The sequence below is a fragment of the Monodelphis domestica genome, chromosome 4 (assembly GCF_027887165.1).
Source record: "Monodelphis domestica isolate mMonDom1 chromosome 4, mMonDom1.pri, whole genome shotgun sequence".
NCBI lineage: Eukaryota > Metazoa > Chordata > Mammalia > Didelphimorphia > Didelphidae > Monodelphis > Monodelphis domestica.
In genome coordinates this window covers 440,061,478-440,078,894 of record NC_077230.1, presented here as the reverse complement: position 1 = coordinate 440,078,894, position 17,417 = coordinate 440,061,478, and the positions used below count along the sequence as shown (strand labels likewise).

The 17,417-nt window shown below is 34.3% G+C and overlaps 2 protein-coding genes across 2 annotated transcripts; both read left to right on the top strand.

Annotated features, from left to right (window-relative positions):
* Positions 1-6,254: 6,254 nt before the first annotated feature.
* On the top strand, positions 6,255-7,254 carry LOC100027380 (olfactory receptor 14C36-like). The gene has a single exon (XM_001377650.4). It carries the CDS (start codon positions 6,255-6,257, stop codon positions 7,188-7,190), a length of 936 nt encoding a protein of 311 aa, XP_001377687.3. The 3' UTR covers positions 7,191-7,254.
* A 7,381-nt stretch (positions 7,255-14,635) lies between these two features.
* LOC130458906 (olfactory receptor 14C36-like) lies at positions 14,636-15,571 on the top strand. The gene has a single exon (XM_056825926.1). It carries the CDS (start codon positions 14,636-14,638, stop codon positions 15,569-15,571), a length of 936 nt encoding a protein of 311 aa, XP_056681904.1.
* Positions 15,572-17,417: the final 1,846 nt, after the last annotated feature.

The window sequence follows — 17,417 nt, the reverse complement described above, 5'->3', positions numbered from 1 at the left end:
TTGGGCTGGGCATGGAGACAGCCACACTGCCTCTGCTCTGAGCAAGGTCATTAACATAGTGCTGTTTGAATCAGGGCATTGCCAACTTGGACTTCATTTACAAAAGCGTGGAATGGATGAAACTCCACCTCTTTGATCTTGTCATAGTCAATTGGACCAATGGAAAAACCCATGTCATGATATGTATACATTCCGAAGACCCTCAATAAATACCAGGGGACAAGCATGGACTTCTCCCTTTGGCCTTTGATGACTGTCTCAAACTCCTCTCTTACTGACCCCTCTCTTACCCTTTCTGACTCCTCTCTTGCTCTCTCTAACCAGCTCTCTCACCAGCCCCTTTGGCCTTTGCTGCCTCTCTCTCCTCTCTCCCTTACCCTCCTCTCCTCTGACCACTCTTGCTTCTCTGTATCTCTTTCCTAATGACCCCAGTGCCTCCTATTGAGATAGCAGGCACCAAGCAGTTGACTCCCAACTTTCTTAGAGAGCCTGTCACCCCAGTGCCTTTGCAGCAAGGAGTGGTGACTCCCCTCACTTTTCTAGCACAGCAGTCATCCCCGAAGCTTCCCATTGTTGTTCAGACTCCACTGCTTATAAGAGTAACAAGGCTTTGATACTCTCCACCTGTCCTCTTGTTCCTACTACTTCCTTGGAGTTTGCATTACTCCCCATGTGTTTCTCCTTCTGTCTTTGAGTCATTATTATTCTACCATTTCCTTAGCCTCCTCTTTCCACCTCAGGTTATTCCCACAGATAGATATTATAGGACCCAGGTAGAGGGTCATTATACCTCCCATTTGGGTCTCTATAAGAATGATCCACAGAAATCAGAAATGAAGGATCTACTTCAGTGAGACAATTGGTGAGGTATGGTTTTATTGAGCTTCAAGATCCAATGACCATCCTGGTACCTAACAACTACATGTGTAACCATAAGCTGAAAGAGTAACATAAATGTCTCTGTTCTTGGCTAATTGAAGAAGCACTATAGTACAAAGAAAGGGATTCCTTTTTTAGAAATATCATTCTAATTTACCATACAACACAAACAAGTAATTCCTATTGGTAGATGGATCAGAGTAAGTATTTTGTGACTTTTTAACTAAAATGTCCTTATGTGTAATCTGTTGGAGTTTATTAATCAAGAATGTTGGCTATAAATGGCATGAAATCAAGTGTGTTTTGTAGTTGAATCCTTGCATTTAGGTCAACATACCTTACTATAAGTGAAGAAGTATCTACCATGGAATCATAATTTATCTGGATGTGGGTGTTGAGTTATCAAAATATCTTTATTTTGATTCTTTGAAACAGTAGGAATATAATGTGATTTGAGTACCTTTGGGGAAATTCCCATTTAGAGGTTTTCCAACCCAGCTAATTGCTCAATCATATAGCTGACATAAATATATCACTGTTTCTCTAGGTACTCTTTGGTCTACATCATCATATTAAAAGTGAGCAACTAAGTCCTATACAATCTCATTTATTAAATAATTAGCTGGTGATTTTTATTGCTAAAAGACAATCTTTTTTCCTGGAATCTGAAAAATAAAACAGATGAACCTTTTTAATATTACCTTTATATCAAACAACAATATAGTTGTTGAAAATAATACTTCCTTGACTCTCTTGTTGTAACTGAAAAAATTCTAATAAAAGCTTTGTTGAACTACCGAAAAATATTTTTTACTGAATTAGAAAATAACTTAACAAAGTTCATTTCAAAGAACACAAGATCATGGATATCCAGGGAAAGTGTTTTTTTAAATGCAAAGGAAGGTGGCCTTGCAGTCCCAGATCTTAAACTATACTATAAAGCCATGGTCATCAAACCAATGTGGTACTGGCTAAGAGACAGAAAAGAGGATCAGTGGAATAGACTTGGAATAAGTGACTTCAGTAAGATACTCTATGAAAAGTCCAAAGATTCCAGCTATTGGGACAAAAATCTACTCTTTGATAAAAATTGCTTGGGAAAATTGGAAGACAGTATGGGAGAGATTAGGATTGGATCAATATCTCACAGTCTACCCTGAGATAAACTCAGAATGGATGGATGAATTGAATATAATGAAGGAAACTATACGTAAATTAGGTGAACACAGAATAGTATACATGCCAAATCTTTGGGAAAGGAAAAATTTAAAAACAAGCAAGAATTAGGAAAAATAGAAAAATGTAAAATAAATACTTTTGATTACATCAAATTAAAAAAAATTTTTACAAACAAAACCAATGCCACCAATATTAGAAGAGAAGCAACAAACTGGGGAAAAATCTTAATGATAAAAATCTCTTACAAACGTCTAATCTTTATGATAAAAAACCTCTTACAAAGGTCTACTCAAATATATAAGGAGCTAAATAAATTTTACAAAACAATCAAGCTATTCCCCAATTGATAAATGGGCAAGGAATATGAATAGACCATTTTTATATATAGAAACCAAAACTATTAATAAGCACACACAAAGTGTTTTAAATCTCTTATTATCAGAGAAATGCAAATCAAAAGAATTCTGAGGTACCACCTCACACCTAGCAGATTAGTTAACATGACAGCAAAGGAAAGTAATAAAGGTTGGAGAGGATGTGGCCAAATTGGGACACTAATGCATTGATGGTGGAGTTTTTAATTGATCCAACCATTCTGAATGGCAATTTAGAACTATGCCCAAAGGGCTTTAAAAGCCTCCTTGCTCTTTGCTCCAGGCATAGCACTGCTGGGTTGATGCCCCTAAGAGGTAATAAAGAAAAAGACTTGTACAAAAAATGTGTATATTCTGGCTCTTTGTGGTGGCAATAAAAAAAAAAATTGGAAAGTGAGGAGATGCTCTTAATTTGGGGAATGGCTAAAAACATTTTGGTATCTGTTGGTGATGGAGTACTAGTGTGTTAAAAGGAATAATGAATCGGAGGAATTCCTTGTAAAGTGGAATGACTCTGAGGAACTGATGCAGAGTGAAAGGAACAGAAACAGAAGAACATTATACACAGAGATGGACACACTGTGATACAACCAATTGTAATAGAATTCTCTACTAGCAGCAATGCAAGGACTCAGGACAATTCTGAGGGACATATGAGAAAGAACACAATCCACTTTCAGAAAAAGAACTGTGGAAGCAGAAACACAGAAGAAAAACAACTTCTTGATTACATGGGTTGATGGAGATATGATTAGGAATTTTAGACAAATGATCACCCTACTGCAACTATCAATAATATGGAAATAGGTCTTGATCACTGACATATTTAAAACCCAGTGGAATTGTGGGTTGGCTAAAGGAGGAGGAAGGGAGGAGGGGAAGGAAAGAACATGAATCATGCAACCATGGAAAATTTTTCTAAATGAAGCAATGAAATACATTTATTTTAAAAAGGAAATTGACAGGAAATCACTGCAAACATCTGATAAAAAGCAGTGATATCAAATATGTACGATGTAGTCATTAACATTGGAGTGCAACATGAAGCAAATTAGAATACAAATGGGAAATGCTTAATAAAATAAATGAAAAAACCTTGGAACACTATTGAAACATGTATATGTGGTTTCCTAAGTCAATATGCAGCTTGCAGGGAGAGATCCTTCTATACAGTTTACTGGCCAACATTTATATTTGCGTTTAACACCACAGATGGAAAGAAGCTTCATATAGTATATGATTGGGTAGATCATTGTTAAATTTGAGAGATTGAAGGACTATCTACAGGGAGGCTTTTCAATCCTCCCTAAGACAGCTAACTAATAAAATAATGACCATTCCCCATGAAAGTCTTCAAATACTTGTAAACCACATGTATGACTGTGAGGGAAAATGGGGACTGTAGGTTAAAAATATTTAATTATCAATCAGATATCATTACTTTATTGGCGGATGTCCTTGGTAATCTTATTTTTCATGAGAAGGTAAAAATGTCATTTGAAAAGTAAAATACACTTGAAAACATTTTACAATAAGTTCCCTAACCTTGATGTCAGTCAGACCTAATGCACAAGTCTTTGTGCATTTGTGCCAGGAGAGCTAATGAGTCAAACAACTGCCCGAGAACTTTGAATTTCTCATTTGGATGCTTTTGAATTGTGATCAAATAGAACTTCTATCCTTTGGAAGGAGTCAGCATGATAATGACTTCCTTAGTCATAAAATATACTTACACATATAAACAATAATTAATGTCTCTAGAATTCCAAACGCATTTTTCTAAAAGGACTTAACTTGGCAACATGTCCTTCCCAACCCATAAATAATTACCTCAGTGCTATCATCTCTGGCTCTGAATATTCCTGGACATCAGGGACTCTGTCCCAAAGGCAACTCAGGGAATTTCTAGAAAGGGGAAGTTTGTCCATTGGGGCTACCATATTAAACGTGCTATTTAACCAAAGCAAAAATATATAATAGGGATGGATGAGAGTGGGAGGATTACTTCCCAAACAAGCAGAATAGAATTATGAGGTCCATTGAACAATGTAATTTTTATAACGATCTGCTAATGCAGCCTCAGCTAGAAAAATTTTAGAATTCTTTGCCATGCCAGTGGAATTCAATAATAGAATTTCTGAGAAACTCAAGTTAGGTAAGTTAAGAGCATGGTGCCCTGTAGCTGTGTCCAAATTAAGATACAGTGATTTTGAATGATATAATTTCTTTGCTATTTCTCCATTTGTTTTTCTTTTTTCCTTCTTTATATTTCCTTCTTTCTTGTTTTCTTTCCTTCTTTCTTGTTTTCTTTATCTGTTTTTTGTTTTTTATCTTTTACTTTCTTTGTCTCTTTTCCTCTCTTTCCTTCTTTCTTTCTTTCCTAATTTCTTTCTTTCTTTCTTTCTTTCTTTCTTTCTTTCTTTCTTTCTTTCTTTCTTTCTTTCTTTCTTTCTTTCTTTCTTTCTTTCTTTCTTTCTTTCTTTCTTTCTTTCTTTCTTTCTTTCTTTCTTTCTTTCTTTCTTTCTTTCTTTCTTTCTTTCTTTCTTTCTTTCTGTCTTTCTTTCTTTCTGTCTTTCTTTTCTCTCTATCTCTCTTTCTTTCTCTATTTATAATTCCTAACTACTATGGTAATATTTTTGTATGACTATATAGAAAATAATTGATGTTTGTTTCTGTCACCTAAGTGGATGGCAGAGGAGGAAGAAAGTAGGACAAAGTTGAGAGAACTAATTTTTTGAAACATTGATACCTACATCTAAATGTATTTTCATATCTGTATCTACATGTGTTGAATCGTCTCTCTTTTATCAAAGCCAGCTTGCTTCCCTTTCATAGTGGTATACTGGAGAATTAGGGACCAAGAAGCATCAGCTTAAACTGCCTGAGATGCTTGGTTATTTAAACTTGAAAGATGCTTTGATGTCCATTTGACATTGGTGAATTGGGTTCCAGGTCAGTATCTTCCCAGTCAAGGGTGGAGGTGAGCATGATATTCACTTATGCTGATTTCTTGATGGCTATTAATGAAAGAAAATGTAGCTGATAAGACTGGAAGAGCTGATGAGCAGCTATCATTCAAATTAGATGAAGTGAGAGTATTCAGAGGAGCAGAGAGAAGATCAGGCTGGGGCTGCAGCCTTCACCATCCTCCTGCCCCTGGGTTGAGGAAAATCCTATTGAATATATGACAACCATTTACTTCTAATTTTTTTTCACTAATTTGGAGCATGTGTAGAGGATAGTGGGAGAAGGAAAAGGTTCAGTCAGTTCTCAACTACCAGAAGAGAATATTAGAAACTAAGACTAAATAAGTTTCTGACTTTCTCTTCCATATTGTACTTACCTATTCAAAAAAAGATGAAATGGTGAGGAAAGGAATGTGGGGAGATGCAAAGACAATTCATGAAAGATTAAAAAAATAAAAAATTAATTATTTTCTTTGGTGGCTTCTGACCCAGGACAAATTATCTGCAATGATTATTCAGTCTTAAGTAATCAATACAAGATAAAGAAAAGCAGTATAAGGTCCCTAGTAAGATCACTTTACTTATAGGTTTAATAGATTGAATTCTCAGGAATAGGAACTTCCTTAAACTCTTTATGTCTGCATTTCCTCTATAAGTCTTTAGAGATTTTCCTTGAGAAGTAATTTAACTTGTTCAAGGGCAAACAATCAAAACATAGCAGAGGTCATGCTTACTGTCAAAATATCAAAGAAATAAAATAGCCTTTGCACATAGCATGTCCTTAATAATTGCTGAAAGGATTGATTGATTTCTCCTTGTCCTACCTAGGTTAGTCTCTACATGAACAAGTCTGAAAATGTCCAATTTCACCACTGCGACTGAGTTTCTGCTCATGGGGTTTTCTGACATCCGAGAGCTCCAGATCTTGTATTCTTTCCTTCTGTTTCTCATTTACTCTGCAGGCCTGATGGGGAATCTCCTCATTGTCATCATCACCACCATTGACAGGAGACTCCACACTCCCATGTACTTTTTCCTGAGGAATCTGGCCATGGTGGATGCCTGCTACCTCTCAATAACTGTTCCCCAGGCATCTTTTAACTCTCTGGTGAACAATAGAACTATTTCAGTTACAGGCTGTGCAACTCAGGTATTCCTTGTAATTTTCATGGCATATGTAGAAGTAACTTTGCTCACCGTCATGGCTCGTGACCGTTATGTGGCCATCTGCCACCCTCTGCACTACCCAGTGATCATGAGTCCCCGAGTCTGCCTGCAGATGACCTTAACCTGCTTGATCACTGGCCTCGTGTACTCAGCTTTCCATGCCAGTTACACGTTTCGCTTGTCCTTCTGCCATTCCAATGTGGTCCATCAGTTCTTCTGTGACATCCCCTCTCTCCTAAGGATCTCTTGCTCAGACACTTTTACCAATAAGTTATCCCTACTTGCTTCTGCACTGGTGGTTGGTGCTGGCTGTTATGGCTTCATCACTGCATCTTACGTTCGTATATTTTCCACTGTGCTCAAGTTTCCAGTGAAAGAAGACCAGAAAAAAGCCTTCTCGACCTGCATCCCCCACATCAGTGTGGTTTCTTTATTTGTCATTTCAGGCATTTATGTATATTCCCAACCACCTTCAGATTCTGAATCTCTTAAGGATATTATTCCTTCGGTATTTTATACTGTTATACCTCCTTTTCTGAACCCCATTATATACAGTCTAAGAAATAAGCAGATAAAAGATGCTATGGGAATAGTAATGAAGAGAACCATTTTTATTAGGAAATAAAGCATAAACAGTAGTTCTCAGTGTTTTTCAACCTAGTTGATCCATTGAGGAAAACACTCAGCTGAAGGTGTATTTTGGGTGTTTTGTAAATTTGTAGTTTGCTATTTTGTATTGATGAATATAAATGAATGACTATTCAAAATTGTTAAAATCTTTTAGAATTGGCTTTACTATAATTGATATCAGCAGAATTATTGTGATTTGGAACCTATCTAAAATTCCAAATAATGTAATTTTCTTAGTCCACAGCCATTGCCTACACTGCATATGATATATGATATATAAATCATTCTCGGTCACCAAGAGACTACCATTATATATATATATATATATATATATATATATATATATAAGTATTGCCACATTTGACTCAGACACTTTTTTTTTCAATTCTAACTCACATTTATAATTTTGGTCAATTTAGCAAAGCTGAGTTAATTTCCACCTCAAGGTTTTAGGGGTACCCCTATAGATCAGTTTTGGATTGATCTTTGTTCTTTAGAAAAAAAGTCTGCTGAACTTAGTATTTTTATGTAAGCAGTATGAAATAGGTGAAAACATTACATATAACTTTTAAGTTATAATTTGTATAAAGAAAAGCTTTTAGTGTTTAATTTCAGAATGAATAAAAAAGAATGAATGAGAAAATAAAAGAATGTATGGTAAAAATTTCATCTCAAAATATGAGAATAATATAAAAGAGAAAAATCAAAACTACCTGATTGTCCCTTGGCCTAAGAGATAATGATAGAATGATCAACAGAAAACAGAAATGTAGGATCTATTTCAATGAAAAAAATGGTGAGGTATGATTGTATTGAGCTTCAAGGTCCAATGCCTTTTCATCATCCAGTTAGCTAAAAATTACATGTATAATCATTAGATGAAAGACTGAAAGAGTAACATCAAGGTCTCCATTCTTGGCTAGTTGAAAAAGCAGAATAGTCCAAAGAAATGGATTACTTTATTTAAAATATCAATATAATCCAATATATATCAAAAACAAGTAATTCCTACTGGTACTAGTTGGATCAGAGAAAGTATTTTGTGTCTTTTTCACTAAAATGTCCTTATGTGTAATTTGTTGAAGTTCATTAATCAAGAATATTGGTTATAAATGGCATGAAATCAAATCTGTTTTGTAGTTGAATCCTTGCATTTAGGTCAACATATCTTACTATAAATAAAGATGTATCTACCATGGAATCATAATTTATCTGGATATGGGTGTTGAGTTGTCAAATTTTCTATATTTTGATTCTTTGAAACAGTAGGAATATAACATGATTTCAGCATCTTTGGGGAAATTCCCATTAAGAGGTAAGTGTTCTAACCCAGTTAATAGCTTATTCATATAGTTGACATAAATATATCACTTTATCTCTTGATCCTCTTTGGTCTTCATCATCATCTTAAAAGTGAGCAACTGAGTTCTATACAATCTATGATGTATTAAATAACAAGCTGGTGATTTTTATTTCTAAAACAATCTTCTATTTTGTAATCAGGAAAAAAAAACTTACATGAACAATATAAATATTACCTTTAACTCAAACAATAATATAGCTATTGAAAATGTTACTTCCTTGACTCTGTTGTCCTTAAATGAAAAATTCTAATAAAACTTTCTTGAACTACCAAAAACATTTTTAACTGAATTAGAAATATAACAAAGTTCATTTGGAAGAACAAAAGATCAAGGATATCCAGGGAAAAAATGCAAATAATATGCAAAGGAAGGTGGTCTTGTAGTACCAGATCTCAAACCATATTATAAAGCAGTGGTCATCAAACCAATGTTGTTCTGGCTAAGAGACAAAAAGGAGGATCAGTGGGATAGACTTGGGGAAAGTGACTTCAGCAAGACAGTCTATGAAAAGCCCAATGATTCCAGTTCTTGGGACAAAAACCCACTCTTTGATAAAAACTGCAGGGAAAATTGGAAGACAGTATGGGAGAGTTTGGTTTGAATCAACATCTCATACTCAACCCCAAGATAAACTCAGAATGGGTGAATGACATGAGTATAATGAAGGAAACTATAGGTAAATTAGGGAAACATAGAATAGTATACATGTCAGATCTTTGGGAAAAGAAAGATTTTAAAACCAAGCAAGAATTAGGAAAAATAGAAAAATGTAAAATAAATAGGTTGATTATAACAAATTAAAAAGTTTATTTTTTTCTTTTACAAACAAAATAATTGTAACCAAAATGAGAAGGGAAGCAACAAATTAGAAAATCTTTATAATAAAAACATGTTACAAAAGTCTAATTCTTAAATATGCAAGGATCTAAATCAATTTTGCAAAACAATCAAGCTATTCCCCAAATGGTAAATGGGCAAGGGATATAAATATACCATTTTCAGATAGAGAAATCAAAACTATCAATAAGCACACACAAAGTGTTTTAAATCTCTTATTATTAGAGAAATGCAAATCAAAACAACTCTGATGTACCACATTAAATTGAAGAGATTGCCTAAAATGACAGCAAAGGAAAGTACTAAAGGCTGGAGAGGATGTTGCAAACTTGGGGCACTAATGCATTGCTGGTGGAGTTGTGAATGGATCCAACCATTCTGAATGACAATTTGGAACTATGCCCAAAGGGTTTTAAAAGACTGCTTGATCTTTGATCCAGGCATACCACTGCTGGGTTGATAACCCAAAGAGATAATATGGAAAATGACTTGAACAAAAAGTATTTATAGCCACTCTCTTTGTGGTGGCAAAAAAAAAAGGAAAACGAAGAGAGGCTCTTTGTTTGGGAAATGGCTAAAAAAATTTTGGTATCTGTTGGTGATGGAGTACTAGTGTGTTAAAAACAATGATGACCTGGAGGTCTTCCATATGAACTGAATGATTTCTAGGAACTGATGCCAAGTGAAATTAATAGAAACAGAAGAATATTGTACACAGAGATGGATACACTGTGGTACAACCAATTGTAATATAATTCCCTACTAGCAGCAATGCAATGACCCAGGACAATTGTGAGGGACGTATGAGAAAGAACACAATCCACTTCCAGAAAAAGAACTGTGGGAGCAGAAACACAGAAGGAAAACATCTTCTTGATTACATGGGTTGATGGAGATATGATTAGGAATGTAAACTCTAAATGATCACCCTAGTGGAACTATGAATAATATGGAAATAGGTCTTGATCAATGACATATGTAAAACCCAGTGGAATTGTGGATTGGCTATAGGAGGAAGAAGGGAGGAGGGGAGACAAAGAACATGAATCATGGAACCATGGGAAAAAATTTTCTAAATTAAGCAATGAAATAAATCTTAAAAAAGGAAATTGACAGGAAATCAATGCAAATATTTTATAAAAAGCAGCAATATCATATAGGGTTGTAGGATACATAACAGTCATTAACACTAGAGTGCAATATGAAGGAAATTAAAATACAATTGGGAAATGTTTAATAAATTAAATGAAAAGACCTTGGAACATTAGGAGACATTTCTATGTGGTTTCCTGTCAATATGTAGCTTGCAGGGAGAGATCCTTCTATACAATTTACTGGCCAACATTTATATTTCAGTTTGACTCCAAAATGGAAAGAAGCTTCATATAGTATATGATTAGTCAGATCATTGTTAAATTTGAGAGATTGAAGGACTATCTACAGGGAGGCTTTTCAATCCACCCTAAGACAGCTAACTAGTAAGCTAATGGCCATTCCACAGAAAAGCCTTCAATTACCTGAAAACCAAATATCTGACCTTGAGGTTTTCCTTTATTAATCTACAAATGACCAGGTTCCTCAGTTTACCTTTCTATTACTTGGCCTTAACATTTCCTATTATTCTTTTCATCTCTGGATTTACTTGGACAAGTCCATATCTTTAGCACACAAACATGTATATATATATTTATATATATATATATATATATATATATATATATATATATATATATATATATATCTATAACAGAACATAGTATTCCAGATATGTTTTAATTAACAAATAGTGATCTGGAGTCAGGGATAAATAGATTTCATATTACCTATCAATAGGTATGTAAAAAATAATACCAAGTACGTTACCTCATCTTAAAATATGACAGTTTTCAGTGATATGGATAGTAACATGATGGATTTTTTATTTTGTTGGTTGAGAAATGCTGATTTAAGGAAATTCCTTCTACTAATGCTAGTCAGCCTCTTCCTTACAATTTACACTTTTAAGAGAGCTTCTTTGGTTACTGAGGGTTAAAGTAAATTTCCCAGAATCACACATACCATATGGATATTTAACACTACATGAAATGTTATGTTTTATAAAAGATGATAAGAACTATTACTGGGAAGTCTGCGTTTTTTAAAAATCTTAGTTTGAGATTCTAATGTAACCAACTCAACTCTTTTCGTGGTTAATTTATAATTTCCAGGAAAAATAATTAGAATATGTGTAACATTCTTAATAGGTACATACAAGAAAGATCAATCACAGAAATTAAGGTAACATAGATGTAAATATTCATAGAAGCATTTCTGTCCTAATAAAAATGTAGAAAAGTAGCTGAATAAGCTGTTATGTTAATACAAGAAACTATTATTTTGCTTTTAGATCAAATAATGGATATAAAGAAAGATAAGCCTAAATGACCACATAAACCAAATACTTTAGTATATAAAAATTTCTTATTAAAGGTTAATGCCATGGGAACTGTGTATTTAAAATATTACGTTATCTACCAGATATCATTATTTTATTGGTGGATTTCCTTAGTAATCTGATTTTTCATGAGAAGGTAAAAATGTCATTTGAAAAGTAAAATACACTTGAAAACATTTTACAATAAGCTCCCACACTGCTTTGTCAGTCAGACCTAATGCACGACTCATTGTGTATGTCTGTCAGCAGAGCTAATAAGTGAAACAACTGCCCAAGATTTTGAATTTCTCATTTGGAAGCTTTTAAATTATGATCAAATAAAACTTCCATTCTTTGGAAGGAGTCAGAGAGACAATGATTTCCTCAGCCATAAAATATATTTACACATATAAACAATAATTAACATCTCTAGAATTCCAAACACAGTTCTTCTAAATGGACTTAACTTGGCAACATGTCCTTCCCAACCCAGAAATAATTGCCTCAGGGCTCTCATCTCTGGCTCTCTGAATTGTCCTGGACATCAGGGACTCTGCCCCAAAGGCAACTCAGGGAATTTCTACAAAGGTAAAGTTTATCCATTGGGGTTCCCACATTAAACAAGCTAATTAACCAAAGCTCCAAATATAATAGGGATGATTGTGAGTGGGAAGATTACTTCTCAAAGAAACAGAATAGAATTATAAGGTCCATTAAACAATTTTTATAATGGTCTGCTGATGCAGCCTCAGCTAGAAAAATTTTGGAATTCCTTGCCATGCCAGAGGAATTCAATAATAACATTTCTGAGAAACTCAAGTTAGGTAAGTTAACAGCATGGTGCCCTGTACCCCTGTCCAAATTAAGATACACTAAGTTTGAATGATATAATTTCTTTGCTTTTCCTCCTCTTTTCTTTTTCTTTCTTTCCTTCTTATTCTTTCTTTTTTCTTTTTTAATTCCTTCCTTCCTTCTTTTCTTCCTTCTTTTCTTCCTTCTTTCCTTCCTTCTTTCCTTCCTTCCTTCCTTCCTTCCTTCCTTCCTTCCTTCCTTCCTTCCTTCCTTCCTTCCTTCCTTCCTTCTTTTTTCCTTCCCTCCTTTCATTCTTTCTTTCTTTCTGTCTTTCTTCTTTCTTTCTTTCTTTCTTTCTTTCTTTCTTTCTTTCTTTCTTTCTTTCTTTCTTTCTTTCTTTCTTTCTTTCTTTCTTTCTTTCTTTCTTTCTTTCTTTCTTTCTTTCTTTCTTTCTTTCTTTCTTTCTTTCTTTCTGTCTTTCTTCTTTCTTTCTTTCTTTCTTTCTTTCTTTCTTTCTTCCTTCCTTCCTTTCTTCCTTCCTTCCTTTCTTCCTTTCTTTCTTTCTTTCTTTCTTTCTTTCTTTCTTTCTTTCTTTCTTTCTTTCTTTCTTTCTTTCTTTCTTTCTTTCTTTCTTTCTTTCTTTCTTTCTTTCTTTCTTTCTTTCTTTCTTTCTTTCTTTCTTTCTTTCTTTCTTTCTTTCTTTCTTTCTTTCTTTCTTTCTTTCTTTCTTTCTTTCTTTCTTTCTTTCTTTCTTTCTTTCTTTCTTTCTTTCTTTCTTTCTTTCTTTCTTTCTTTCTTTCTTTCTTTCTTTCTTTCTTTCTTTCTTTCTTTCTTTCTTTCTTTCTTTCTTTCTTTCTTTTTTCTTTCTTGCTTTCTTTCTTTCTTTCTTTCTTTTTCTCTATTTATAACTTCTAACTACTATGGTAATATTTTTTGTATATCCATACAGAAAATAATTGATTTTGTTTCTCTCACCTCAGTGGTTGGCAGAGGAAGAAGAAAGTGGGATTAAATTTAGAGCACTAATATTTTAAAACATTGATATCTACATCTAAATGTATTTTAATTTCTATATCTAGATTTGTTGAACCATATCTCCTGTGTCAAAGCCAGCTTAGACTGTCTGAAAAGCTTGGTTATTTAAACTTGAAAGAGGCTTTGATGCCCATTTGAGATTAGGGAATGGGGTTACCAGGTCAGTATCTCCCCAGTCAAGGGTGGAGCTGAGCATGATATCCACTCATGATGATTACTTGATGGCTATTAATGGAAGACAATATAGTTGATAAGATTAAAAGAGCTGATGACCAGCTATCATTCAAATTAGATGAAGTGAGAGTATTCAGAGGAGCAGAGAGAATATCAGGCTAGGGCTGCAGCCTTCATCATCCTCCTGCCCCTGGGTTGAGGAAAATCCTATTGAATATATGACAACCATTTACTTATAATTTTTTTTCACTAATTTGGAGCATGTGTAGAGGATAGTGGGAGGAGGAAAAGGTTTAGTCAGCTCTCCACTAGCAGCAAGAGAATATTTGAAACTAAGACTAAATAAGTTTCTGACTTTCACTTCCATATTGTTCTTAGATATTCAAAAAAAAGATGAAATGGTCATGAAAGGAATGTGGGGAGATGCAAAGACAATTCATGAAAGATTAAAAAAAATTATTTTCATTGGTGGCTTCTGACCCAGGACAAATTATATGCAATAATTATTCACTCTTAAGTAATCAATACAAGATAAACAAAAGCAGTATAAGGTCCCTAGTAAGATCACTTTACTTATAGATTTAATAGATTGAATTCTCAGGAAGAGAAACTTCCTTAAACAGTCCATGTCTGCATTTCCTCTCTAAGTCTTAGAGATTTTCCTTGAGAAGTGATTGAACTTGTTCAAGGGCAAACAATCAAAACAGAGCACAGATCATGCTGACTATAAAAATCTCAAGGATGTCCTCAATAACTGCTAATTGATGGACTGACTGATTGCTCCTTGTCCTACCTAGGTTACTTCCTAGATGAACAAGTCTGAAAATGTCCAATTTTACTACTGTGACTGAGTTTCTGCTCATGGGGTTTTCTGATGTTCGAGAGCTCCAGATCTTGTATTCTTTCCTTCTGTTTCTCATCTACTCTGCAGGCCTGATGGGGAATCTCCTCATTGTCATCATCACCACCTTTGACAGGAGACTCCACACTCCCATGTACTTTTTCCTGAGGAATCTGGCCATGGTGGATGCCTGCTACCTCTCAATAACTGTTCCCCAGGCATCTGTTAACTCCCTGGTGAACAACAGGACTATTTCAGTTACAGGCTGTGCAGCTCAGGTATTCCTAGTGCTTTTCATGGCATATGTAGAAGTAACTTTGCTCACCATCATGGCTCGTGACCGTTATGTGGCCATCTGCCACCCTCTGCACTACCCAGTGATCATGAGTCCCCGAGTCTGCATGCAGATGACCTTAACCTGCTTGTTGACTGGCCTCGTATACGCAGCTTTCCACACTGGCTACACGTTTCGCTTGTCCTTCTGCCATTCCAATGTGGTCCATCAGTTCTTCTGTGACATCCCCTCTCTGCTAAGGATCTCTTGCTCAGACACATTTAGCAATAATTTATCCCTACTTGCTTCTGCACTGCTGGTTGGAGTTGGCTGTTATGCCTTCATCACTGCATCTTACGTTCGTATATTTTCCACCGTGCTCAAGTTTCCAGTGAAAGAAGACCAGAAAAAAGCCTTCTCGACCTGCATCCCCCACATCACTGTGGTTTCTTTATTTGTGATTTCAGCCACTTATGTATATTCTCAACCACCTTCAGATTCTGAATCTCTTAAGGATATAATTCCTTCTGTATTTTATACTGTAATCCCACCCTTTCTGAACCCCATTATATATAGTCTACGGAATAAGCAGATAAAAGATGCAATGAGAATATTAATAAAGAGAATCATATTTCTTATGAAATAAAGCATAAATGGTAGTTCCTTCTCAGTGTTTTTCAATCTAGTTGATCCATTGAGGAAAGCACTCAGCTGAAGATGTATTTTTGCGTGTTTTGTGGGTTTGTGGTTTGGCATTTGTGAATTGATGGCTACAAATGAATGACTATTCAAAATTGTTAAAATTCTTTAGAATTGACTTTACTATCATTGTATCAGCAGAATTATTATGATTTGGAGCCTATCAAAATTACAAATAATGTAATTTTCCTAGTCTAGAGCCTTTGCCTGCACTGCATATGATATATAATTATTGCCACATATGACTCAAAGGCTTTTTTTTTTTCAATTCTAACCCACATTTATAATTTTGGTCAATTTAGCAAAGCTGAGTTCATTTCCACCTCAAGGTTTTAGGGGTATCCCTAAAGATCAGTTTTGGGTTGACCTTTCTTTTTTTAGAAAAGAAATCTTATTTTTAATAAGCAGTATGGAATATATGTCAACATTACATATAACTTTAAAGTTATAATTTGTATAAAGAAAAGCTTTTAGTGTTTAATTTCAGAATGATTAAAAACAAGGAATGATAATAAAATAAAGGGCCATGTGGCAACAATTTTATCTCAAAATATCAGAGTAAAATCTAAATGAAAAATCAAAGCTACCTGATTATTCCTTGGCCTAAGAGATAATAATAGAATGATCAACAGAAAACAGAAAAGTAGGATCTATTTCAATGAAATAAATGGTGAGGTATGATTGTATTGAGCTTCAAGGTCCAATGCCTTTTCACCATCCTGTTACCTAAAAATTACATGTTTAATCATTAGACAAAAGACTTAAAGAGTAACATCAAGGTCTCCATTCTTGGCTAGTTGAAAAAGCAGAATAGTCCAAAGAAATGGATTACTTTATTTAAAATACGATTATAATTACCATATCACACAAACAAGTAATTCCTACTGGTACTAGTTGGATCAGAGAAAGTATTTTGTGTCTTTTTCACTAAAATGTCCTTATGTGTAATCTGTTGAAGTTCATTAATCAAGAATATTGGTTATAAATGGCATGAAATCAAATTTGTTTTGTAGTTGAATCCTTGCATTTAGGTCAACATATCTTACTATAAATGAAGAAGTATCTACCATGGAATTATCTGGATGTGGGTGTTTTATTGTCAAATTATCCATACTTTGATTCTTTGAAATATTAGGAATATAATGTGATTTGAGACCCTTTGGGAAATTCCCATTAAGAGGTACATTTCCTAACCCAACTAATGGCTTATTAATATAGTTGACATAAATATATCACTGTATCTCTAGATACTCCTTGGTCTCCATCATCATATTAAAAGTGAGCAACTTTGTCCTATACAATCTATCATGTATTAAATAACAAGCTGATGATTTTTATTGCTAAAAACTATCTTTTATTTTGGAATCTGGAAAAAAAAACTTAGATGAATAAGGTTAATATTACCTTTAAGTCAAACAACAATATAGCTGTTGAAAATGTTATTCCTTGACTCTCTTTTCCTTAACTGAAAAATTCTAATAAAAGCTTTTTGAACTACCAAAAATATTTTTTACTGAATTAGAAAATAACATAACAAAGTTCATCTGGAAGAATGAAAGATCATGGATATCCAGGGAAAAAATGAAAATAATATGCAAAGGAAGGTGGCCTTGCAGTCCCAGATCTCAAACTATACTATAAAGCAATGGTCATCAAAACAATGTGGTACTGGCTAAGAGACAGAAAGGAGGATCTGTGGAATAGACTTGTGGTAAGTGACCTCAGCAAGACAGTCTATGATAAGCCCAAGGATCCCAGCTTTTGGCAGCAAAATCCACACTTTGATAAAAACT

Coding starts and splice junctions, on each gene's coding strand:
- LOC100027380 (XM_001377650.4), top strand. CDS start 6,255: ATGTCCAATTTCACCACTGCGACTGAGTTTCTGCTCATGGGGTTTTCT.
- LOC130458906 (XM_056825926.1), top strand. CDS start 14,636: ATGTCCAATTTTACTACTGTGACTGAGTTTCTGCTCATGGGGTTTTCT.